Source organism: Rhamphochromis sp. 'chilingali' (assembly GCF_963969265.1).
Source record: "Rhamphochromis sp. 'chilingali' genome assembly, chromosome: 1".
Classification (NCBI taxonomy): domain Eukaryota; kingdom Metazoa; phylum Chordata; class Actinopteri; order Cichliformes; family Cichlidae; genus Rhamphochromis; species Rhamphochromis sp. 'chilingali'.
The window spans coordinates 10,006,182-10,032,279 of NC_137929.1; the positions used below are offsets into that span (position 1 = coordinate 10,006,182).

General features: G+C 40.2%; 2 protein-coding genes and 1 long non-coding RNA gene across 4 annotated transcripts in view; 2 read left to right on the plus strand and 1 right to left on the minus strand.

The window, feature by feature from the left end:
- Positions 1-26,098, plus strand: part of LOC308403419 (NACHT, LRR and PYD domains-containing protein 12-like) — a 420,441-nt gene that overhangs the window by 134,324 nt on the left and 260,019 nt on the right. The gene's annotated exons all lie outside the window — the stretch shown is intronic.
- LOC308399676 (OX-2 membrane glycoprotein-like) lies at positions 5,723-12,146 on the minus strand (the record flags this gene model as incomplete). Its single annotated transcript, XM_080887039.1, has 3 exons — positions 5,723-6,194; positions 9,020-9,358; positions 12,131-12,146. 3 exons carry the CDS (start codon positions 12,144-12,146, stop codon positions 5,881-5,883), a joined length of 669 nt encoding a protein of 222 aa, XP_080743165.1. The 3' UTR covers positions 5,723-5,880.
- LOC308403951 lies at positions 17,534-18,994 on the plus strand. Of its 2 annotated transcripts, XR_013973014.1 has the most exons (4): positions 17,534-17,656; positions 17,750-17,871; positions 18,617-18,748; positions 18,859-18,994. It is a non-coding gene; the product is annotated as an uncharacterized lncRNA (long non-coding RNA). The 2 variants fall into 2 exon arrangements; XR_013973015.1 differs by having other exon boundaries at positions 17,541-17,871.

The following is a 26,098-nucleotide window of genomic DNA, read 5'->3' on the forward strand; positions in this document are numbered from 1 at the left end:
TCAGACCTGCTCTGGGGCCTGTCTGAAGTATTAAATTGACATATATTTGTCTCAGCACCTACGCAGGAGAACTTTTTTGTAAGTGTGAAATGGAAAATAGAAGAAGAAGTAGAGATGTGGGTGTTCCTATTTACATGTTTTTATTTTGTGTTTCTTTAGCCAAACATGTTATTTGATCAGAGCACCTGCCTGTACACCTGCTGTTAACCAAGCAGTTATTTTCAAGCTGCTACACTGATCACAAAGTCATGACATATGAATGACAGGAAGTGTCCAGTGTCACGTAGCGATATTAATGACAACAATGATGGGTCAAAGCAACATATGATGAACATTTATTACGATATCCTGATAAATGTAATGCAGCGGGATAACTTCTACAGTTATTATGTTAGTGATGATGCCTCTTTGCTTTTCATTTATTCACAGCTTTGTGGCGTACGATGGAGTGTCAGGGCCACATTAAGATGATAACCTGCCACGGCTGCAGTACCCTCTACAACACGGCTTGTGTCGATGATTTAGTGAAGCAAACTGATCAGCTGTCTCATTGTGTCTTTTGTGTGTTTGGTTTTGTGTTTTCAATGAACTGAAAGCCCTCTTTAATGCACGAGGGTGTGGCCATCCACATTCTCTCATCTGTCCAGTGTCAGCCATTCATTTTGTGCAAATGGTCAAGTCTTCCAAGTGTGCGTGCTTTTCCTTCTGACCAGATGCAGCTTTTTGCACCATAACTTTATTGTCCTGATACTGATCCCCACACTGTGTATGTGCACTAAAACAGCAATCATTTCACTGCTCAGGTTACAAAATGTCATAAGATGCTGCATGGCCGTACAAGATAGACTTTGGTTAGCAACAACTCTCTGAGGCCTCAACTGTGAAGCAGAACGCCGTCTTATCCGGCTAACTTCAAGAGCCAAGTTATCCTTTGAACCTAATCTGCTCCAAAGCAATTTATGTTCCAAATGTGAGATCACCAGGTACAAAATCACCACCTACTAACCAGTAAGACCAAAAAAAGAACAAAATAAATAAAATCCCCGATCCTGGAAGGTCCCTCAGAGCGCTGTGTGCAGAGAGTAGGAGGGTGTAATATTTTTCAGCAGAGTCTGACGTCTTTGTCTTTCCATGATTAGCAACGATAATGGACATAGATTCTCTACAACTTTACTGTTTTGGAAGTATTAATTTATGATCCTAAAGCAGGACACCTGCACTGTAATTAATGACCTCACATCACATGTTTAAATTATGCTTTTACATTTAACCTTTTAATCAGACCAACAAAAAGCTCATACTCAATTTTAGCAGCAGCCATTGTGACACTGATGATAAAACTTGTGTAAAATTGCAAAACTGTAAAAAGAAATTTTAAAAAAAAAAAAGCATTTTTGTAGCTCAATGTTGAAATTACAGTTAACTTCACTGGTTGGCTGTTTCACCTGTAACACTTCAAAATAACATGCTAAGGTTTAATAGGTTATAAGGAATATACTCTGAGCCCTGAGCAGTGTTGTGCTAATAAGAGACGTTTTGTGTGTGCAGTGAACCAGTAAGTTTTGTATTTCATAATTTATTGAGTTTCTATTATCCTTTCTGACCTGCGTTAATGAAGCAGTCATTAGAGCACCATGTCCGCTATAATAGTTCTGTAGTTTGATGCTTGAGTCGTTGCAGACTTGTTGAAACTCCCTCACCCGTCAAAGCAGCGTCTTTGTTATTCGCGTCCAGCAGATGGCAGTGTTTCACTGTCTGACGGCTGTCTGAAGCTTCAGCTGGATTATCCGTTTGCTATGTTTGCCATGTTACAGTGGGGAGGAAAAACTCATTTTTAACAGGAATATCTAGACATGAGTGATTACTGCAGTGGGGCACTATCTGTGCTATCTATAAGAAATGTTAGCAACAATAAAACTCTGAGGATCAGGGCTCCATTTCACTCCAGTGTTCAGTGGCATTTTAAAAGAGTGAATACTGACGCTGAATGTCTTTGTAAAGCAAAAGCACTTTGTTAGCCTTTACAGAGCAAAGCTATGGATCAATGTGCAGTGAAGAAAAATCGAGGTGGCCAGTCTGTCCTTTCCTAACCAATCACAGAGCTCCTTACATTGCACCATGTGGCTAATTTGCGTTTTACTGATATTGCTGGGCTGCTGTCAATCATTTTGTCTTTATATTACAACAGAGCATTGACCTTTAACCTGTTTAATTCATACTGAGTATTTAAAAAAAATGTATTGTCATAATAAATTGTGCCTCACTGAAACACCATTTTGCATTAGCCTCTATCACCTGACTTGTCACTGATGATATCACTGCATGAGCAGGCGAGCGGTAGCGGCGGGGGGGTGTAGGTGAAGCTCGTGAAGAACAAAATTCTGTACGAGCGGACGCAGTGAGTCCAATAACCAGGGGTAACTGGAAATAAGGTGTTGTAGGCTGGCTTCCACAGTGTAAAGAGACACTTCTCCCTCATGCTCTAACAGCTGGTAAATCAATTTAGAAGCAGAGTCGATAACGGCCTCCTGAAGCTCCCTAGGTGGGGTGACTGCCGCTGGATCCATATCTGGCTGGTCCGTACTGTCACGGCGGGTGAGGAGAGCCGTGTGAAAATAATAAATGAGGATCCAATCGCAGGCAGTAGTGGAGAAGTGAAGGTGGTTTATTGAACACAAAAATAAATATGGACAAACAGCAAATGGAGCACGAACTAAACTAGACTGGAAACAACTAAACTACAGAGCACAAACACACGGGTGAGACATGGTGGATACACAGACGGACCAGCAACTACAATGACAGAGGACACGACTTAAATACACAGAGAAACACAGGGGAATTACACACAGGTGGTGGACACAGCTGGGAATAATCAACAAGACGAGACAGAGGTAAAACTGAACACACTCACATGAGACGCAGACCTTCACAATAAAACAGGAACAAGAAACCATCACACTAAGACGCAGACTCGACATAGAGAGAGAGACAGAAAATGACACATGGAACTAAACTAAACCTGCAAAAACATGACAACTCAAAATACTGGGTCAAACTGACCCAGAACCGTGACAGACTTTCTATAATGTTTTGCTTGAGCATGTCCTGCTTTTCTGTAATGTTATTTCTACAGTTTTAGCAGTTCTTCTCGAGGGAAAGAGAAAGAAGGTTGTGTAGCCTTTGCAGAGAAGATGAAATGCATTCATGTAAATCAAAATGCATCTTTTAATTGAGGTAGAGGTTTGTCAGAGATATTATTCTCATAATGTACCTTTGTCCCAGCTGATTACCTTCATTAAACAGCAGGTTGCAAAAACCTCTTGTGTACCTCTTTTCAACCACTGGGAGGCGCTACAGCTTCATTCCTTTCACACTAAGGCAGCGGTAGGGAACTCCAGGCCTCGAGGGCCGGTGTCCCTGCAGGTTTTAGACATTCCCTACCCCTGCACTAAGGCCTTTGAAATCTTCATTAACACTGAGCTTGAAATTTCTATCAGTCGAATGCAAAGGAGTCCTGTGGTTGTAGGACAGAGGTAGGGAACGTTAATCTGCCATCATTTAGATTATATGACAACAACCTTCAAATCTGAAGTCTCAGAAATCTGCTTCATGTACAAGTTCCTCCAATAATCAGGGCTAATATCACCAAATTGTACATAAACAGACTTTTACATGTTAAATATTTCTCAAATATGGGGAAAAAAACAATATAAAATACTATATTATTAACAAAATATCTTAAGATACAGCTACAAATTGCTTGAAACATTTGCAATGAAATATATAAAACAGCTTTATTGTCAGTGAGGACAAAGTTATAGTGATGCTGTGCTGGAGTGTTCAAAAGAAGACAGAGACATGAAGTATAAATATTGTATAATATTAAATATAAGAAAGAACAAAGTTATAAAAACATTAATAATTGAAATCTGCAACAATATTCACATAAAGTGTAAAATACAGAGTTAACTGTTTAATAGGTAAAGTTTAGGTCTTGCAGTCGAACAATGATCCCAAACACAGCAGCAAATCTACAGCAGAATAGCTGAAAAGCAAAGTCCAGACCTCAACCTGGGACATTCAGAGAGCTGTGCTTAAATAAATGCCCACAAACCTCAAAGAACTGAAGCAACGTTGTAATGAAGAGTGGGCCAACATTCCTCCACAACAATATGAGGGACTGATAAAGTCAAGCAGAAAACAATTAGCTCACATTTGTGCTGCTAGAAGTGTTTCTAGTTATTCACAGGACTGTAGTTTGAATTTAAAGAAATGTGAAAGTGCACTGAAATTAACATAAAGTTATTGCAATTTTTAAAAAAAATCAAGAAATCTAAGAGGAATAAACAATGTAAACCACACAATTGTTTTCCTTATATTCTCCACACGGCAATGCACATAACAGACATAAAATATTTGCATTTATCAATAGAAAATATACAATTTTTCCATAGTCATAGCCAGGCCCGATTACTGCCAAACCTGTGCTGAATCAATCACTTAAACAGGACCTGTCTGACAAAGTAGAGTAGACCAAAAGATCCTCAAAAACTACACATCATGGCGCAATCCAAGGAAATTCAGAAGCAAATAAGAAACAAAGTAATTGAGATCTCTCAGTCTGGAGATGCAACGTCAAGATGAACAGAATCCAGTTTCTGGGATCCTGAAGGAGAATGTCTGGCCATCTGTTCACGACCACAAGCTGAAGTGCACTTGATCCAAAGCACACCAACAAGTCCACCTCTAAGCAGCTTAAGTAAAACAAAAGAAAGACTTTGGAATGGCTTAGCCAAAGTTCATACGTGAATCTGATTGAGGTGCTGTGACCTTGGAAAGGTGGTTCATACTCAAAAACCCTCCAGTGTGGCTGAATTACAACAATTTTGCAAAGATGAGTGGGCAGAAATTCTTCCACCACCTCGTAAAGGACTCATTGCCAGTTATCCCAAACGCTTTATTGCAGATGTTTCTACTCAGGGTGGCCCAACCAGTTATTAGGTTTAGGGGGCAATCACTTTTTCCACACAGGGCCATAATAATGGCCGCCTTAATAATAAATGCCTTGATTTAGGAACTACTTTTAATGTTTACTTGTGCTATTTTGCAAAAAATAAAATCTCTGCAAAAACATCAAAACTGCTGACCGTCTGACCTCAATATGAAATTATTAATCTTTTGACCAAAAACATTTAGATTTGTAAAAATAAAGAAACCATAGAGGAACAAACAATGTTGTTTGCTACGTTCTAACATGGCAATCTAAATAACAGTAATGCAAACATATATATTTATCAATAAAAACAGATCGCCTTTTCACTGTTACAAAAGTCAAGTATATCAATGTTTGTTCAGCTTTCATAAATGTAAGTTTATAAGTACATAGTACATTTTTTGGTCCAACTTCTTTTAATACATGCAACACATTTCAGAACATTTGGGACAGAGACAACAAAAGACTGGAAATACTTCGTAAAAATCTGGTGAAACACTTTAAAGCCAGTGGGATTAAATGGGAGACATAAAATTTAATACTAGACAAAGACCGATTGAATCATGAAGCAAAGAATTAATAACTAAATCACAAGTAGAAAATGTTATGCAGATATTATTGGATAGATTTTGGTGTAGAAAAAAATGACAAGAAATCAAAAATGAAAGTTATCTGGTCTTTTTCTTTAAAGAGTAGCCTACTGCAGAGCAGCTACACTGACAAAGACCATCATCACCAATACTGCAGCTAATACAATGATCCAGGAGGAAACTTGAAAAAGCAGGAAAAATGTGACACTGATCAAAATGAATACATCAATTATTGATCAAAGAGAAAATGCATACTACCACAATGCATTGTTATTGCATCTCAGTTTCTCACCATCACTGATAATCTGACGTCTGCTGGACCTCAGGAATCGTCTCCATCACCTCTCTGTGAGGAGCAGAGAGCACTCGTGCTGCACATCCCACCTGTGTGCTGTGTTTACGTGAACCTGAGAGCACAGCTGTAGTGGTGACAGTGAATGTAGCGTTGGTGTTGGACACACTGACAGTGTTGTACTGTGAGAAGCTGAGGTGTTGTTGTGAGACACTGAGTGTTACAGTGGGAGCAGGTCGACCAGTGGCTGAACAGGAAACAACCCACTCTTCAGCAGAGTTTGACTCTCTGACATCAACAACAGGTTCATGCAGCTCTGTGAAGGATCAGGAGATATAAAATAAGGAGTATATTGTTAAAGATACATTGACTTCTAACACATGTAACGCATTAAGGTAAAATTTCTTACCATAAGGATGTGTTACACGATTTATAAACCCCAGTTTGTTAATTATGTGTTCATTATTCATAACTATATACTTAATCTTTTAAAAATTAAGTGTTTTTGGTCAAATGGAATTTGTTTTTGGGTAATTTTAGCCCCTTTTAGCCCTCTGCCAAAATGTTTTAACCTTTCTGTCTCTAACAGTAAAACATCGTTCCTTTATCTTCTGTGTCTGGTGTGTTGATCAGGATTAGCTAGCTTGGCAAAAAGTTCACATTAAACAATTAAAGTGTGTTACTGTGAGGTGTGTGTTCGTACTATGAGTCACAGCTCGAGTTTTCTTGCGGGTGAAGGTTTTTCACCTCGCTGTCATTCTTGCATAAAAGTGTTTGACCCCTTCAGGAAAAAAAAACGAAATTTGGGATTATTTTTTGTTTTGTTCATTGTGTGTATTTGTTTCTACTTTTTACTTTTTCTTTTACTGTGTACAGCACTTTGGTCAACCTGTGTTGTTTTTAGACATGGTTATTGATTGATTGATTGATTGATATGTCTTTGATTAAAATACAGCCTACTCCACATCCTCCAAGTTACAGAGAAGAGGAACCATCTGGGGTGAACTTGTGCACTTGGTATTGGCTGTCATGGTCCCTGTGCCTCTCCGGCTCGCTCATGTTGGCCACAGGTTTGTTTTGTTTTCTCTCCTGCTTCCCTGGGTGGAGCTCATTGTGGGCTCTCACTCTTGGCCCACGTATCTGCGGTGATTTCTACACCTGTTGCTGATCAGGCGGCGTCCCCCTTGCCTATTTAACGCTGCGGCACGGAGTATTCGGCACTGGAATGTTGAACCTCCCATGTTCGTGCTCTCAGCTCTCCTAAGACAAACTCTCTCAGTGTTGTGTGGTGTATTGATCTAATTGGACTCTTTGTGTTTAGATCTCCCCGGAACTGGTGGCGGACCCTGACCTGTGATCCCTGTGTGTGTCAACATAAGTGGAAATTGGAGCGAGAGTGGCTGTGGAGAAGCGAGTGTGCGTAAGAAGAGGAGTGGCGGAGTTTGGGCCGAGTGGGGAGCGAGTGTGGATTCCTTCCCCTGGAGCCCTGAAGCCCTGCCCCATTCACTGTATATACACATCACTGTGGTTTCCCTTCTGTGTTAATAAATTGTCAACCCTTTGCTTGCCAGAACGCTGCCTGCGTCTGAATCCATCTGTTAGCCCTGACATTGGATACCTGGAAATCAGTGAAGGGACCATTAATGCTTCAACTTGTACACAGGTTTGAGAGCAACCACCCAAAAGCTTCTGCTAATAAACACTAGTCTGTGTTTGTGATGCAAATGTTTCTGGCTGTGTTCACAAACATTTAGTAAGGTGAGTGAGGAATATTAATACTTATTATTAGATCATTAGCAGACTGTAGAACTTGACTGCACGCCAAGGTGGCAGTTCAGCCATTTGATTCATGTTGCAGCAGCTCATGAGTGAATGAACATCGTGCAATAAAAGTACTTCTAGAAGTACATTTTTGCAAAAACGTACATTGTGGAGGAATGTAGGGAAGACACGAGGGAGCCCAATATTTTACTCAAACGTTAATCGCTGCATCACACAACTGAACATTCAAAGCGCCAAAACCTAACCTTCTCACTTCCCGTTACACTGGGTACGAGTGGAGCTACCTGGTGGTATGTACTTACATTTATTTAAATTTACTTGAGTAGGGTAGAGTCATGCTAATGACCCAATAATTTTATTCAGGTGTGTTGCAGCAGAGATACATTTCAAAGCTTCAGGACGCTGGCTCTCAAGGCCTGGAGTTTGACACCCCTGCTTTACACAAAGATGGGTTAAATCACAGTGCAAAGAATGAATGAATAAATGAAATATAAAAAATAAATAATTATTAAATAGTCTTACACATCAATGTCATTGGTTGACTTTTGAAGTATTTGAATCCTTATTGGGTTCCCTGAGTGACAGAAGGATTAAAACACTTTAAAATCAGTACTGAAAATATGTGCAGACATTACTAGATAGATTTAGGGTTAGAATCAATAAACCACTATCATGTTAATAAGATAAGACAAAACGACATACTAAAAAGTGAAAAGGTAACTTTTCTTCAAGCGGCATAGTGGAGCAACAGAAAAAGACAAACCCCAACACCAGCACTGCTGCAGCTATTACAGTGATTGAGGGAAAATCTGTGAAAAAAACAGAAAAACGTGACGCTGACCAACAATAATACATCACTCATGAAGTACTGAAGTCATTGTTATTAGATCCCAGTCAAATTTACCCAAGTATCATCCGTCTCTAGTCTAGTCTGTGGTATACAGAAAGAGTTTCTCACCACCAACAGATGTTTTTTGGACCTCAGGAATCGTCTCCATCACCTCTCTGTGAGGAGCAGAGAGCACTCGTGCTGCACATCCCACCTGTGTGCTGTGTTTACGTGAACCTGAGAGCACAGCTGTAGTGGTGACAGTGAATGTGGCGTTGGTGTTGGACACACTGACAGTGTTGTACTGTGAGAAGCTGAGGTGTTGTTGTGAGACACTGAGTGTTACAGTGGGAGCAGGTCGACCAGTGGCTGAACAGGAAACAACCCACTCTTCAGCAGAGTTTGACTCTCTGACACCAACAACAGGTTCATGCAGCTCTGTGAAGGATCAGGAGATATTGCAACGAATATGTTGTTGAAAGGAAATCAGTTTCTAGCACATTTAAACACATTAATGCAAAAGTTCTTACCATAGACTTGGAAGCAGGTTCTACCAGTGAAGGAGCCTTCAGGATAAGTGTTAAACAGACAGTGATAGCATCCTTCATCCTGCTCCGTCACATTCCTGATGACTATGGAGCAGTTCTGTAGTCCAGTGTATTTAAACTTGACTTTATCGTTAAAGCCATCATTCACTCTCTGACCATAGTACTTGCTGTAGGTGGCAACATTTGTCTCCACATCACGTGAGATTTTCTGCCATGTGACCTGAAGGACATCTTTAGTGTCCAAGAGCTGACAGCTGAATTCAGCATCTTCTCCCACTGCTGCCAGCACAGTCTGCTGTGTTTGGACCACTGCTGTTAGAGCTGCATGGAGAATAACATGAGTTAGAGATGTGGAACTGAGAGGTATTGATGGGAAGGATTAAACAATAATTCGGGTCATGGAGTAGTCTGTGTTTTAGGCTCAAACAAATTGACATATGGGTACCACTTAAATGTGATGTAGACTATAAATATAAACCTGACACTCATTGTTTCATACTGTATGTTTCAGGGACATTTTCTTTCATCTATAAAAAAAAAGTAAGACAATTCAGTTAGCTACCAACTAAACAAAGAAAGTCAGATAGATGTACAGATTGTGTCTATATTGGTTCTGTTGGTCCATGACCAATTCTGGAGGTCTGTACTGCATTTGAACTTTTTCAACAATTTGGAGGTCCAACCATGATTTAAGCTGGACATCAATATGGCGTTCAACATTAGAACCTTGGACTTGATGTATATTTGTTGGACATCATGTAGATATCTATGACAAGTGCAGGGAATTTAAAGGTTTAATTGAGGTCATATTTTTTATTTACAAAATATCAATATTGGGGTTACAAAACAATCCCTTCAGTGGACCAAAAATGAATTATAAAACCCATCACTTCAACATAACCAATACCAGGACTGGTATTGACTGGTAACTCGTGCTACTGTAGAAATTCCCATTGATTTTCTACATTTTCCCAGAGGCCTCCCCTTCTGTGGATTACTAGTATGTTATTTATTAATTTGTGCCTCAGTTATTTCAGATCAGTTATTTCACTGGGGAAGCCCTATATTGCCCACTTCCTAATTTCAGCACAGTTTGATCTTTCTCTTTAGCATGTATGTAACTTTGGTTTGTTGAGATTTTGGCATTACTTCTGTCATAAACATTCTCTCTCAGACATAACTGACTAAGATTTCTGTGGTTACCCAGAACATTTTAATAGACTTTTTGTAATCAATCAGGTCTTCAACCCCTTCTTTTTAAAATAGTGTATAAACCGTATGTATGTGTGAAAGACTGTTAATGTTTTGATGAATTGTTTATTTTAGAACAATTGGTGAGTGCGTTTAGCCACTTCACACTACTACACTTTGCTCTAAACTACATTCCTTCTCTGAACAGTATATATGTGAATGGACTGACGGATCTTTTAATTTCAAATGTTAAATAATTGTCAGTAAACTACTTATGACCTGAACTCCGTCTCTGTCTAATGGAAATGAGTGCCTTCTTGTTTTTAACTACATTGGGGTTGTGAAACGTCTTTTACATTGTAGGCCACATACAACCCAATTTTTGTTAATTTACCAACCATACATACATAACACACAAACATGTGGTTTATCTATTGCTTTCATCGTAATATGAATAGGCATGGGGCAACCTTTAACAAAACAGTCTAAAGCTGTTTTCACACAGCTCTCAAAACAGTCTCATTAATCTGAATGATGAACAACTCATGACACAGAAAGTTGATTTTGTTCTTTTGTATTAGGCTGAGTGTTCAGTGGGAGAAACGTTTTGTCACTCATTCAAACAAAATCTAAACTCTTCAGTAATTGTATCTCCCTCTAATTCTGTCTAAAGACAATCTCTTTGTCACTTCAGAGAAAAGTTCTCACATTTTAGGATCAATTTTTAATTATTACGAGTGAAGGTTCTTGTTTTCTTTTTTTTTCTCTTGTCACAATAAATAACTTTAAAAAACAAAAACAACAATACGGAATAAAACTTACCTTTTTAAAAGGCCATAAAAAGAAAAAACAAACACAGAATCCCACAGTCTGACATGGTGCATGTCTCTGTGTCCCCACTGGCTATTGTACCACGTATTGAAACAACATCGTACAATAGCCAAATTATTGAAAACTCAAATGTCCCCGAAGGAAGGAAGAATCTCCCTTCCTTGTGGGACATTCCAAGGCATGTTAGAATGATCAACTGTACCAAGTAAAGTACAAAAACTTCCCAGTGCAGAGTTTCATCAGTGTTTTAATCAGCAAACTCAATCATTTTTTTCTGCATTTTGAAAATTCAGTAAAGCTGTAGGTGTCAACATTTGTCTCCACATCTTGTAAGATTTTCTGTCATGTGACCTGAAGGATGTATTTAGTCTCTGAGAGCTGACAGCTGAATTCAGCATCTTCTCCCACTGCAGCCAGCACAGTCTGCTGTGCTTGTATCACTGTTGTTAGAGCTGCACAAACAAAATAAGAGGCTTTCATAGTCCGTGTTTTATGTTTCATTTAAAAAAAAAAAAACAACAACTACATAACAGAATTCACTGAGGTACATACTGAACTTACAGGACAGAAACAAAGTACCAATCCTATTGCAGTAGTATATCTCCAGTAACAATACCAGCATTGGTATCAATACTATTGATAACTGCATCAATCTGCCCACATCTAACTCGTGCTATTGTAGAAATTCCCTGTGAACTTATACATTTTCTCAGAACCCTTCCCTCCGCGCATTACTGGTATGTTATTTATTATTTTGTGCTCCAAGTTCAGTTATTTCACTGGGGAAGCCCCGTAATGCCCACTTCTTCATTTCAGTACTGTTTGATCTTTCCCTTTAACATGTATGTAACTTTGGCTTGTTGAGATTTTAGCATTACTTCTGTCACCAACATTTTAATGCTATCTTTACTCTGTTATAATCATCTCTCTATCTCAGGCATAACTGACTGAGATTTCTTTGGAAAAGTTCTCACATTTATGACCTTTTTAGGAGCTTCTTGTTTTGTTTTGTTTTCCTGTCACAATAAATAACTTAAAAAACCAAAAATGACAATATGGAATAAAACTTACCTTTTGAAGAGGCCATTAGAAAAACTAACAAATGTATAATCCCATAGTCTGACATGTTGCACCATTTGCCATGTCTGTCCCCTCACTGGCTATTATACAATGCATAGTGTTAGATTATAATATTATTTTATGCCATGTTAGACCCCTAAGTAAAGGTTGTGACTTATTATCTAGTTTTAGTTTGCATTATTCTCCTGAATTAGAAGAAGCTGATAACTATTGCATTAGTTAAACTGATTTGCATTACATTAGACTGCTGATTTATTGTGGATGAATGATATTGTTTTATGATGTTATAAGAAATACTGTTTGCAGAAAGTCATCGCCTTATTTGTCTGATTAGAAGAGAACATGCTGGAGTTTTCTGCCCCATCTCAGCAGGAGCAGATAAACAGGGAGCCAAGGTCGTAGCTTAGGCGCCGTGTGAGAGAAAGGATGTGAATGTTTAGGCTTTTGTGATAAGATGGGGGCACCAGAGGCTATAAGAGTTTGATCAATGCTCCACCATTTTGAGATCTGAGGCTGTCTGCATACAGTGTCCATCTCCCACGTGTGTGATCATTAAAATCATCGTTTGACTCAACCCGGCCGGACCAGTGTTGTTATTGTGGTTTTTTCTCGTGTCTCCATCCCCAATTTTTGAACCCGTAACAAAACTAAAGGAAAACTAACCAAGACTAAAGTGGGGAAACTAAACACTGGGAACATTGGCTCATGCTCATTCCTCACTTGGCTCATGCGAGCCCAGCCCAATTTTTACTCTTTAAGTGTGCGAGTGTGTGTATGTGTGTGTGTGTGTGTGGGGGTGGGGGGGGGATATGTTAATGAGAGTGTGGGGAGTGAGTTGGAGGGTGGGGTGGGCTGCTTTTAACTATGTAAAGCACTTTGTGCTACATTTTTTTGTATGAAAAGTGCGTTATAAATAAAGATTGATTGATTGATTGATTGATTGATTGAACATGTAAAACTTGGACATAACTGTCATGGTGGGGTACACCGGTGTTATGATGAAGTGGACCCAAGTGCAGACAGGGAAGGAGGCAGAACTAAGTTTTGAAAAAAAAGGCAAGCTGTTTATTTAGGCTATAAACATGAATACAAAATGAAAGCATCATGAGCAGTGGCAAAAACTAAACTGAAACCAAACTAGGAAAACTAACTGACTGTGACAAAACTGTGATAACTTTGAATCAACTGTGATAAGACCTGACGGGAGGCAACGCAGACAACCTGACACTGAATAAAGAAAGACAGAGGACTTAAATACAGACAGGAGGTGATCAGGGGAAGTGGAAACACACGGGGGAACAGCTGACTGAAATGAACATAATGATGCCATGGCTAAAGTGAAACTAAACAATGTAGGGACAATGAACAAAAGGAAAGTCACACAATATATACACAGAGGGATGATAAGGGAAGTGGAAACACATGAGGACACAGCAGGGACAAATTAGATGTGATGAGACAGGAGAAAGCAAAACTGAACACACTGAACACAGGACACGAGACTGTCCAAATAAAACAGGATACAAACTAAGAGACACGGCTCGACACACAGGGACCGACATGGGGACACTGAATGAATCACAAGGAGGGGAAACATCAACAAAACACAATGATGTGACTATGGCGACTATGGAGGAAGACCAAATACAGACGGGAAATTATTTTTGATAAAAGTAATATTAATTTGACTAATGGACAGGCAGTGATAAACAGCAAACAAACTGCTTAGCTTTACAGTCTTTGTTTTATCATCTGCAACTCCTGCAGTGTGAAACAGTCTTGGTATGTCAAACATAAAAACATTTTAGATACCGCTTCATCAGGTTACATATATATACCGTATTTCTTCATCAGAGAATCTATAATGTATTAAACTAAAAGTGTACACCTGGTTTAAAGAGTATTAACTAAATAAGAACGTGACAACTTTCAGTCATTAATGTAGCAGAGACAGAGTCTGACTAAAGGGACATCACAGTGAGACCTGTTTGATCTGCAGACACAGTCTCTCTCTACTAAGAGTGTGTTTGACTTTAACTTTCACACAAAATGATTCAGCTCCTCTAAACCCTCCAACAAACATTTACAAATGCTTAGAAACATTTTGTGTTTCTAATTACTAATGTTCCCCAGCCCCAGCATTCCCACAAATCTGTTTCCTTTTTTTAAGTTTCACTGTCTGTCTTCTAAACTTCGCTGATGCAGCTGGTCGTCTTTGTGTGAATCTGCGTGTGAAGGTAATCGAATCAGTATGTATTTTTTTCTGATAATATCAGCTGTGTGCAGCTTCGCTCCAGCACAAACCATAGCATTGTTCATGATGACAGATTTGAACGAGGTTGACTTGTAACACCGCAGTTATGTGAGCCGTCATTTGTAAGCCTCTTAAACTTTCGTGCACTTTTACACAAAGTTTTATGGTAGTGCTTCTTCTTCTTTGGGGATTTTTGTTCAACAGACTGAAAAAAGCTGTAATATATTTTTGAAATATATTTAAATTGGTATTTAAAGGACTATAGCATATTCTAATTAGATTTATGATACTGTGTTAAGACAGTAAAATTGTGCATGTGTGTGTTTGTGTGTCTGTCTGAATTTTGCTGGTACTGCACTGATTGATGATCGTTGATGATCCACCTGACTAGTATAAATTACAGTTTTATATAACAGAACAAATTTGATAACTGTAAAAATATTTTTTAAATTCTTGCTTACTAGCTGACACTAAAGTTTTAACTGATTTCTCTTCTGGGACACCCACACTGTGTGCAGTTTCATCTCAGCCCACTGTGTGATTGCACATTAAAGGACATTTCTCCCCAAATTCAATAAGCTCAGTGGATTATTATAACAGCGTATCAACAATTCATTTAAGAAATCCTTCTTAGTTGTTGTCATGAAAATCTCAGTGGATTCTTGACTTTGCTCGTCTACTCTACAGCCTGGATAGTTTCATTTCAAACTGCTGCCGTGTTTCTGCCAAATTAAAAAACAGTTCTACTCAAATTCAACAAGGTTCAGTTAATAAACAATGATTAACAAAAGATTTTGTTCATATTTCATTATATAATTCTGATCCATCAAAAATATTCCTTCTTAGAATAATCCTTTCTCTTATTGAAGATCGATTTATTTTTCTCATTTTGGTCATTCCTATTAACTCAGCCATTTCCTTAATCAATCCCACACCACCGCCCCCAAAACCATGGGAACACAGAGCAAGGAAAGCACAAAGTACACAAGAAGACGGGGACAATAAATACACACTGGATAATGAGACGAGAGGCAACGGGTGAGAGACATGATGCAGGAGAAAACTACAATAGTCACAGGAAGCAACAGTTAAAACAATAAAACAGGAAAACATGGAGAACAAGGCTTAAATTACATAGAGGAGAACAGACTGGACAGGGGAACATGAGCTAGATAAATGCAGACGAGACTGAGACACTGATGGGAACAAATCATTAACCAAATGGGGGAAGTAAAACTCAAAACTAAGTTCACAAGACACGAGACGATAAAAAAAGAGGAAATGATACACAGAGACATACGCAGACATGTAGAAAACAGAAAGGAAAATATAAGTGAATGGGAAACATGACAGATGGGGAAATCAGACAATGACAGACAAACAGAGAGACAAGACAGACAAAGGGACATAACTGAAGTACAGAAAGGGATCACAAAAGCAGATATTTAGTGTCACAAAACCAAGAAGACAAACTACAATATGAAAACAGGGTACATGGGATATAGTAAATCCTAAAGCAAACTATTAACCATCCTTATATACAAAGAGCCAAACTAAAACACAAAAGACTCTCAAAAACAAAAAGGCATCACAAAACCCTGAGGAAAAAAACAGCGATCCTCCATCAGCTTCAGCTTATCCTTTTAAGGGTCGCGGGGGCGCTGGAGCCTATCCCAGCTGTCATAGGGCGAGAGGCGGGGTACACCCTAGACAGGTTGCCAATCTGTCGCAGGGCCAACACACAGGGATAGACAACGATTCGCACTCACATTCACTCACACATTCACACCTAGTGGCAATTTGGATTATCCAACTAAATATCCCCACAAGCTGCATGTCTTTGGACGGTGGGAGGAAGCCGGAGTACCCGGAGAGAACAGCGATCCTAACAAATAATATTGCAGTGGTTGGAGATGAAACTTTGCTGACATGTAGTAAATGGACTGATTCTTATATAGTGCTTTTCTACTCTCCTGGAGTTTTCAAAGTGCTCTATACAACAGGCCTCATTCACACAAGCACTTCTAAACACAAGTGCAAACTAATCATCAGAGGGCAACTTGGGGTTAGAATCTTGCCCAAGGATATTTGGCATGCAGGCTGGGGAAGCCAAGGTTCGAGCCACCAACCTTCCAATCAGCAGCTGATCTGCTCTACCACCTGAGCCACAGCCACCCACCCATCACAAGTGGGTGAGGCTGGTTCTGATATGGTGCTTTTCTACTCTGAGCATTCAAAGTGCTTCATACAAATGACTCATTCAAGGACTTTTCCTGAGCAGAAGAGTTTTCTATCTTGGGGTTAGTATCTCGTATCAAACAACCAACCTTCCAGTTACTTCGTGACCTGCTCTAACTCCTGAGCTACAGACAGAAGAGGAGTTTGTTAAGAATTTTATGACAACTGTCAAAGTTTTTTTTCTATTGTTTATTAAATTGATCTTATTAAATTTGAGTAGAACGTTCCTTTTATTTCTCTGAAACCTTGCAGCTTTTGGTGGTTAAACTGCAAATATATAGAGAAGGTAACCCAGAGGAAGAATGCACAGAGACTTTAAGGTCAGCTATCAAGAATCATTTTTATGCATTTTGATGCAATGTTATGATATTTGATGTTGAAATTGATTAGAAATGACTAATTTCATTTCTACAGAATTATGCAGTGTGGGTGTCCAAAAAGATGAATTCAATATTTCATGTCAACTATCATATATGATTGAATACAGAACCTTCATACACCTACCTGAAACCATTTAAATGACATTATTGAGTTCCTTCAAAGTTTCTCCGTTTGAACAGAGTTGTTCTTTAATTTCTCGTGTCTCAAGCAGCAGTTTGAGGTGAAACTATGGATGCATGAAAGAGCAGCTGAGCCAAATGAGAACTGAATTTCAACTATAAAAGATGATTTTCAGAAATATTTTACATTTTTTGAAGTTTAGATTTGAATGAATCATGAATGAAGAAGCATACCAGAAAAATTAAGAAAAGACAACTTGAGTGAAAAATAAATGACACTGTGGTTTTATTTCTGTTAACTTCCTGAAAACCATGTGTGTTGTTCTGTGTGTGATCAGCAAAAAGGGATAAGAAGCAGCACTACCGTAAAACTTAGCGTTGAAGCTCAAGTTTGGCAGATAACGGGTGGCAGGCGTGGCTCACACTTGACCACGGTGTTGGAGAAACTCTGAGCTCCGGGTCTTTATAATCACTCTGCGGAGCTCACAGAGACTGCAGGGAGGACAGGAGGACAGAGCAGACTTTGTGAATTATTTTTTATCTTAGATGTAATATAAATTCAACACAGGCCTCTGAGGAAAAGGATCGTGCTACAAACTTTTGCGTCTCTTCCAACAGAAAGCAGAGGAGTGGAGTTACTCAGAGACTGACTGGATTAAACACACCAAAGGTTTATATTCCAGTTGGACCGTATCTCTTACCAAGGTCTGCACTACGTATCAGGATTTGATCTTATTCAGGTAATATCAGGGTTCTTATAGGGGTTTGTTCACAATAGTAACTCATGCAGCTATTTTTCAGTCTCACTGACCAAACTTTTTACAACATGCGGCATTTTTAATAGTAAACTTCTGTTCAGTGCTTTTCCTGTCACACACTCATACATGTGTTTTGTCTGCAGCAGCAGCTGTGTTGTTGTTAGCTTGTATTATCTGTTTAATCTCTTCAACATGGTTTTAGTTTTCTTTGTAAAGTCAGCAGCTCTGTCACTTTTCTCTGACTCCTCTTCTGCTCGACACTCAGCTGACACTCAGTTTCATTTCCACATTCATGAAGTTGTTGTCCAAGCGAATCATAGGCTCCATGATTGGTCAGCAGACTGTGTCCAGGCAGACAGGTTGGATAAGAATAACAGATTTATGTTTGATTACGCCCATTTCCAATTCAGTTCCAGTTATTCCTGGCCCCAGGAGGTTGATGGGGGTGGGAGATGGGGGGCAGTGGGTTGTAAGCACAATGTAGATGAGTGGAGGCTTAATGTACTTAAACTTCCAGTCACAGTGAATCAGTGTGTGTCAGTGAATGCATCATGTGTGCTTCATGGCTCCATCTAGTGGACTGATAGTAGAAGTAGAGCAGCTGATGGCAGCTTCCTGTGCCTCACACTGCTGTCTGACTGCATTCAGCTGATATTTGGACAGCACACATGATGGAAAGGAGGATTTTGGTTTATGTGCACATGAATGATTTGTGTTTCCTCTGCAGGTGAAGGTAGAAAGTGTGTGTGAGCTGATGTGAATTGAGCAGCATGGATCAGTGTGAGGACAGAGAGGAGGGAGTCCCTCCCTCTAAAAGCACTCTGTGTGGGGAACATGAGAGCCAGACCAAAGCTCAGAGGTGAGATGACCATCTCTAACTGTCCATGACTCTTCTCCATGTCACAGCTCAGCACTCACATCACTGCTCCATCATTATTCACACTCATACCTCTGTGTGTTGTTTTAAAGCCCAGAGCTGTGGGGCGTACCAGGCTCAGCTGGACATAACCCTGATACTAATCCAGAGCCTGGACCTGAACCCAGCTGTGTTTCCTTAAAGAGCAACGAGTCGAAGTATATCGGTGTAAACTTTAACAAAACTCTGTTATGTGACAAAGAGTAAGTACATTATTTTTATGAGATTGTTCATCTTGTCTTTAATTTAATATTTCCAGTTTTTCCTTCCTGTCTCATGAAGCTGTTACATTTATTGTTTTTCTTTTAGGATCAATAAGAGGCCAGAATCTCCTGGACCTGAACCCAGCTGTGTTTCCTTAAAGAGCAACGACTCGAAGGGTATTGATATAGACTTTAAAGCCTGTTCTTCTGCTGCTGAGAGGTAATATGTGTCTAGATGTTGTTCCTGACTCTGTATTTCTGAATAAATCCTCATGTTTAATATCAGCTCAGCTCTTTTTCACACACATTTCTATGTTGGTATGTGAAGCGGTGTGTGTTGAAGTGTTTCCACAAACACAGCAGTCAGAGTGGAAAGAGTGGATGTTGTAGGAGGTGTTTGTGTAGTGAAGAGGCTGAGTGTCTGTAGGACTCCAGCTGCTCCAGCAGGTGTCTCCTTTGTGCTTTGCTTCAAACACAGTGTAGGGAGGAGCTTCCACTCAGGTGTTTCAGGTGTTGCTGGATGGAGGAGGACAAATAGTTTTTCCCTTCAGTGACACTTCAGCAGCTCAATGTTCTGGGAGATGTTTGTCTTTATGAAGGTTTATGGATTCTTGTTCTTACTATGGTTAAACTGAGCAATACATTTTCCATCTAACATTTAAAGTAAATTTCCAGGTGAATAAAAGATCTGCAGCTGCAGCCTCTGTGATGTTTCACAGTCTGAAAGTAACAAATTCAACCAGAGTTCAAACAAAGGCTTAATATACGTGTGTGTTTGATATAATGCCAACAAGTACAAATAGGTGTTCTTACAGGTCTTAATCACAGAGGTCTGATAAGTCTGGTGACTTTCACACTCAGCAATTTTGCTGCCTTTTATTTTATATTGGCCTTTTTAAAGCCCTTCAAAGTCTCCCACATTCATACAGAGCTTTTAACACCAAACTCCTTTACAGTCCTCTCCTCTCACACACGATCACACGACTGATTTGTCTGCAGCAGCTGTGTTACTGCTAGTATTTTATTATGTGTGTAATCTCCTCATATTGTTCCTGTGGTTTAGTTTGACTTCCTTCTGCAAACTCAGCTGCTCTGTTGCTGATACACGTCTCCATGAATATGATTGATCAGATGCTGCCAACACCATGTGTTTCATGTGAGCGCTCAGCTGAAACCTTGGGTTGACTTATCGAGTTAATAACAAGCTTCACGTGACTGTGAATGCTAAAGTGAATCCAGATAAAGGAAAGAGACCCTGCTAATGTTGGACTCACTTCTTAGTGTAGATCCCAGGAGGAAGTTCAACATAGCCATTCTTTGTGCTAGCTCGACCAAACCTGAGAGCACAGTGCAGGATGATGATCATCATCTGTCTCTGTCAAGGACATTTAAAATCCACAAATAACAAACATAATTATATTTGATCATCAAAAATCTCTTTTCACTTAAAAAAGCATGAGCACACTGGTGGATTACAGAAACATGAAAACTCATTAACAGTAAAGTTAATTTAGGCGTAAACAAAGAGGCAAACATACTGAAGTAGAAGGACTGATGTTTGTGTTAAAATACCCTCTTAAAGCTGAAATACTGATTCAAATTTTTCCAAAAGTTGATTCTGTTCATCTGTTCGTAGCGTTTTGTGGGAGAAACATTTTGTCTCTCATCCAGGTGACTCCTTCAGTCTCAGCTGACTGCAGGTTTCAATCTTATAAACAGGACATTTGCATAATGACTGAAACCAGCCCACTGAAGGAACAAAGTGCTGGGAGGTCAGTTCCTTAATCTTAATTATGTTAATTCTCATGACCATTGATCAACAACCACTGATCAGTGTCCAATAGCACCATTCAAAGAGAGTTGGGGAATCGCTGCAATCACAGCATTGTAAGATGGTGACAGATGTACCCTTAGGCCCCCTCCTCCATTCAGAGATGGTCTTTCCCTTTTCATGTAAATGGCGTAGGTGTAGGTGTAAATAGACTGCAGAGTCCTGGCCTGACGAGGTGGCTCTTCTGTGTTGTAGCCAGAGGTTGTTTGGTTTCCTCGATGTATAAATCCTGCCAATCCTCCTGCACTTAACAGCGTACACTATGTTACTCTGTTTGTGTCGGGGGACCCGATCCTTGGGGTGGACCAGTTTTTGGCGCAGTGTGTTTTGGGGTTTAAAAGCCACAGAGACTCGGTGTTTAGAAAAAATGCGTCTCAACTGCTCCGACAATCCTGACACGTACGGGATCACTACAGGTTTTCTCTTAGGCAGCAGTTGTCCTTCTCACCTGGATCGGCTGGAGCTTTCTTTAGGTGCCTTTTCAGCTTTGACAAAAGTCCAGCTGGGATAACCACATTTAGGCTACGTCCCGATGAACAGAATCAACTTTTGGAGATTTACTTTCCTGGATGATTGAGAATGCATCAAGACGTTCCTCCTAAAGTGTTATTCAGTGTTGTGACTAGGGCTGCCACGATTTGTCGACTAGTCACGATTACGTCGACTATCAAAATCGTCGACGACTGATTTAATAGTCGACGCGTCGTTTGAAGCTTTGTAAGATCACAAAAGCCGCAGGAATAAGTAGCAGGATTTAAGAGTGTAATAACGGACTGAAACAGAAGATGGCAGCACTGCATGTACAAGGATGCCAGCTGCCGTTAAACCCCGAAGAAGAAGAAGAAGAAGCAGCTGTGTCCCAGAATTCATAGCGCAGCCCAGCTTAGTTTCCAACAATGGCGGCAGCTAGTTAGTTTTAATATTACTCTTATTATTCTTTCTGGGTGACAAAATAAACGTTTAACATATTTTCAGGCGAGAATGTAGCTGTGTAAACCTCAAATATCGGCTCAGTTTATCAGGACACCACATATTTTCAAAAGCGCTCCGACGTTTTCGGAGAAGTCTGTTACCCACTAGCTCGATAGCTAGCCGGGGGCTAGGTCACTAGCACCGTGAGAACACCGGACTCCCGGCAAATTGTTTTCAAACCCACCGCCGTCTTTCGCTACTCAGGTTAAATATATATGAGTCACTTAGATAAATTAAAAATGTTGTTGTTTGGCTTTTTTTTTTATTTTTTAGTATTTTATTTGTTCCTGAGTAAATCGGTTTGTCTGAGATTAAAGTTATAGTTTTTACACAGCTGAATAAGTCAAGCAGACAGCTGATTATCAGAAGTGTGAGATGCTGGAGAATATACTCCGGTGTCCTGTTATATTTTAGATAGCAAGGAGTTTATTAAACTTGACCGAAACAATCTGCAAATTTCATTAAAATTGAATAAACTATCATCTTGTCTTTATTTTTAGTTAGCACCTTAAAAGCTTAAAGCTGTAAGCTAATGATAGTTATATAAGAGCAGATGCTGCTGGTGCAATAAGCTGTAGTTTTACGTCCAGTGGATGATGATCTGATTAGTCGACTAATCGCATAAATAATCGGTGACTAGTCGACTATCAAAATAATCGTTTGTGGCAGCCCTAGTTGTGACAGTCAGCTGCTTCAGCTTCTGCTGGGATGGGCTGTGGCAAAGAGAACAGAGAAAATCAAAATCAGAGTTTTTCTCTGAATTAAAAGCAAGGAAACAACAATATATTCTACATGGTGAAACTGATGGTTTATGGTGTTTGGGTCTGTTTTTCTGTATTCATGCAGATTAAGTGTAAACTCAGATGAATTATACCATCAAATGTTAAAGGAAAATATCAGGATGAGTGTCTGTGAGCTGAGAAGGACGTGAAGCGAGCAGTTTATCCCAGAGCTGAAGCTGCTCTGTGTGCAGAGATGAGCTCAGATTCCTGCTGTGATTGATCAACAGTCACAGAAATGTAGACTTGTAGTTATTACTGCAGTATGGTCACAGCAGATACTGATAAACATGTATTATGCGGATGGATGATCAAGTTTCTCACTCTCTCCTTTAAATCTCAGTTTTTTCTTCTTCACAGTTTATCTGTTAATTTATTAATGAATAACACTGAAAGAGTTTCTGTTATATTTCCCCTTGAACATCAGCTTATTAGGGCGGCATTAGGAAATAGCCCCCCTCCAAAGAATGAATAAATGAATGATGATAATAATAAAATGATTAAAAAGCAGAGCTCAGAGTGGTAGAATGGTCAAACATGGATCCACGGGTGGTTCAACTGCATTTGGTGATCTTTCAAATAATCCCACCATCAACGGGATGTTGTCTCCTTTACTACGGTTACTTTACTTGGTCACCGTGTGAATTTCTTTGAAATGAACCAATTTTTTTTATTTGTTGGTTGTTGCATATTTAACCTCTACAGTCAGGAAAGGAGGAGATGAGGCCTCAACAATGTTGGGTTGTAGCTGTGCTTCAGGTTAGAGTGAGTGTCCATGGAATAAATGTAAGTCAGTGAACTGGAAACGTGACTGTGTTCAAACTTTGTTTTCCTTTTTATAATGAGTCTAATCAAAGGTGGACAGAAGTATCTCCACTTTGACTTTTCTGTGTCACCATCAGAGCTTCTGCACAGTGTGGAGAAAGATCCAGAAGCAGAGCTGGACTGCAGACAGCCAGTCAGAGCAGCTGTGTACAAAGTAAGACTGAACATCTGTCTGCTGATGGACTCATTTCTGAAAACTGGACTTCTTGTGTTGTTCAGACATTGAAGAGTTTTCTTTCTCTTTAGTCTCATTGTTTTTCTTTCTTTCAGCAGATGTTGGTCTGCAGGAGGTTTTAGATGAACATAAGATCAGTCTGAGGAGGAGATGTGAACGTGTGACTGAAGGAAGTGATGAAACAGGAAGTAGAACCCTCCTCAACAGGATCTACACTGAGCTCTACATCACAGAGGGACAGAGTGAAGAGGTTCATACCCAACATGAGGCGAGACAGCTGGAGACAGCTTACAAGATGGACGCCCTCCATGAGGCTCCAATCAGGTGCCAGGACATCTTTAAAGCCTTACCTGACCAACAGAGACCCATCAGAGTGGTTCTGACCAACGGCGTGGCTGGTGTTGGAAAAACCTTGTCAGTGCAGAAGTTCACTCTGGACTGGGCAGAGGGCTTGGAGAACCAACATGTCAGTGTGGTGGTTCTGCTTTCATTCAGGGAGCTGAACCTGATCAGAGATGAGCAGTACAGTCTTCTGGAGCTGCTCCATGTTTTCCATCCAACATTACAGAAGGTCACAGCACAGAAGCTGGCTGTCTCTCAGCTTTTGTTCATCTTTGACGGCCTGGATGAAAGCAGACTTTCATTGGATTTCACCAACAGGAAGCTGCTGTCTGATGTCACACAGAAGTCATCAGTCAGCCAGCTGCTGACAAACCTCATCCAGGGGAATCTGCTTCCCTTGGCTCTTGTCTGGATAACTTCCCGACCCGCAGCAGCCAATCAGATCCCTCCTACATGTGTTGACAGGCTAACAGAAGTACGAGGCTTCACTGACGCCCAGAAGGAGGAGTACTTCAGGAGGAGATTCAGTGATGAAGAGCTGTCCAGCAGAATCATCTCCCACATGAAGACATCCAGGAGCCTCCACATCATGTGTAGTATCCCAGTCTTCTGCTGGATCACTGCTACAGTTCTGGAGCACATGTTGACTACAGAGCAGAGAGGAGAGCTGCCCAAGACCCTGACTGACATGTACTCACACTTCCTGCTGGTTCAGACAAAGAGGAAGAAGAACAAGTACCATGAGGGACGTGAGACGAGTCCACAGGAGCTGACGAAGGCTGACAGGGAAGTTCTTCTGAAGCTGGGGAGGCTGGCGTTTGAACATCTGGAGAAAGGAAACATCATGTTCTACCAAGAAGACCTGGAGCAGTGTGGTCTGGATGTGACAGAGGCCTCGGTGTACTCAGGAGTTTGTAGAGAGATCTTCAAAAGAGAGTGTGTGATCTTCCAGAAACCAGTCTACTGCTTTGTTCATCTGAGCATTCAGGAGTTTCTGGCTGCTGTCTACATGTTCCACTGTCACACCAGCAGGAAGACAGAGGTGCTGAAGATGTTTCTAAAATCAGAATCTTTAATCAAGATGATTTCCAGTCTTTTTGATAACAAAGATCTCCAATCACTTGATGTATTTCTGAGGAGAGCCATGGAGAAATCCCTCCAGAGTAAAAATGGCCACCTGGACCTGTTTGTTCGCTTCCTTCATGGCCTCTGTCTGGAGTCCAACCAGAGACTCTTAGTAGGTCTGCTGGGTCAGACAGAGATCAGTCCAGGAACCATCCAGAGAGTCATCAACAACCTGAAGAAGATGAACAGTGATAAAATCTCTCCTGACAGAAGCATCAACATCTTCCACTGTCTGATGGAGATGAACGACCTCTCAGTACATCAGGAGATCCAAGAGTTCCTGAAGTCAGAGAACAGATCAGAGAAGAAACTCTCTGAGATCCAGTGCTCAGCTCTGGCCTTCATGCTGCAGATGTCAGAGGAGGTTCTGGATGAGTTGGACCTGCAGAAGTACAACACATCATGGCAGGGACGACAGAGACTGATTCCAGCTGTGAGGAACTGCAGAAAGGCTGGGTGAGTCCAGATGTGATCATTAACATCATTGATCAGTGTAGGTTAGTAGTTTAATGTTGAAAATAAAATCAGCTTGTAACCACAAAGTGTTTGTGTCCGTACGCTGCAACCTTCCACACCATTCCTTTATTGTACAGACTCAGCAGCAGCTCCATGGATCCCAAATCCAAGAGTGGAGAACAGATTTGAAGTGTGTCACATCCATGCAGTCACAGCTGTTTCCACCATGTTTCCACTGATATTAATCCTGTTCAATGGCACGTTTCATATCAGTGAATATGTTCTTTAGGACGTCCACTGACATGTTTAAGTGTCCTGCTGGAAATCACTCAAATCATCCATGAAATCCATGAAAAATCCTTTTAGTATTTCTAACTTCACCCTCTGTCCTCTCTCTCTCTCCATCCTCCTCACTGCTTCTTTCACTGATAATCACACAAACATCGTATTCAGCTACAAAATAACACAATAATATCATCTGATGATCATTATTATAAGAACAGGATCCATATTTGATATCAGAGTAACACACTGCTTGGTTATGTGCAGTCATCATCAGTGACTGTGGGTCAAACAGAAGCTCTC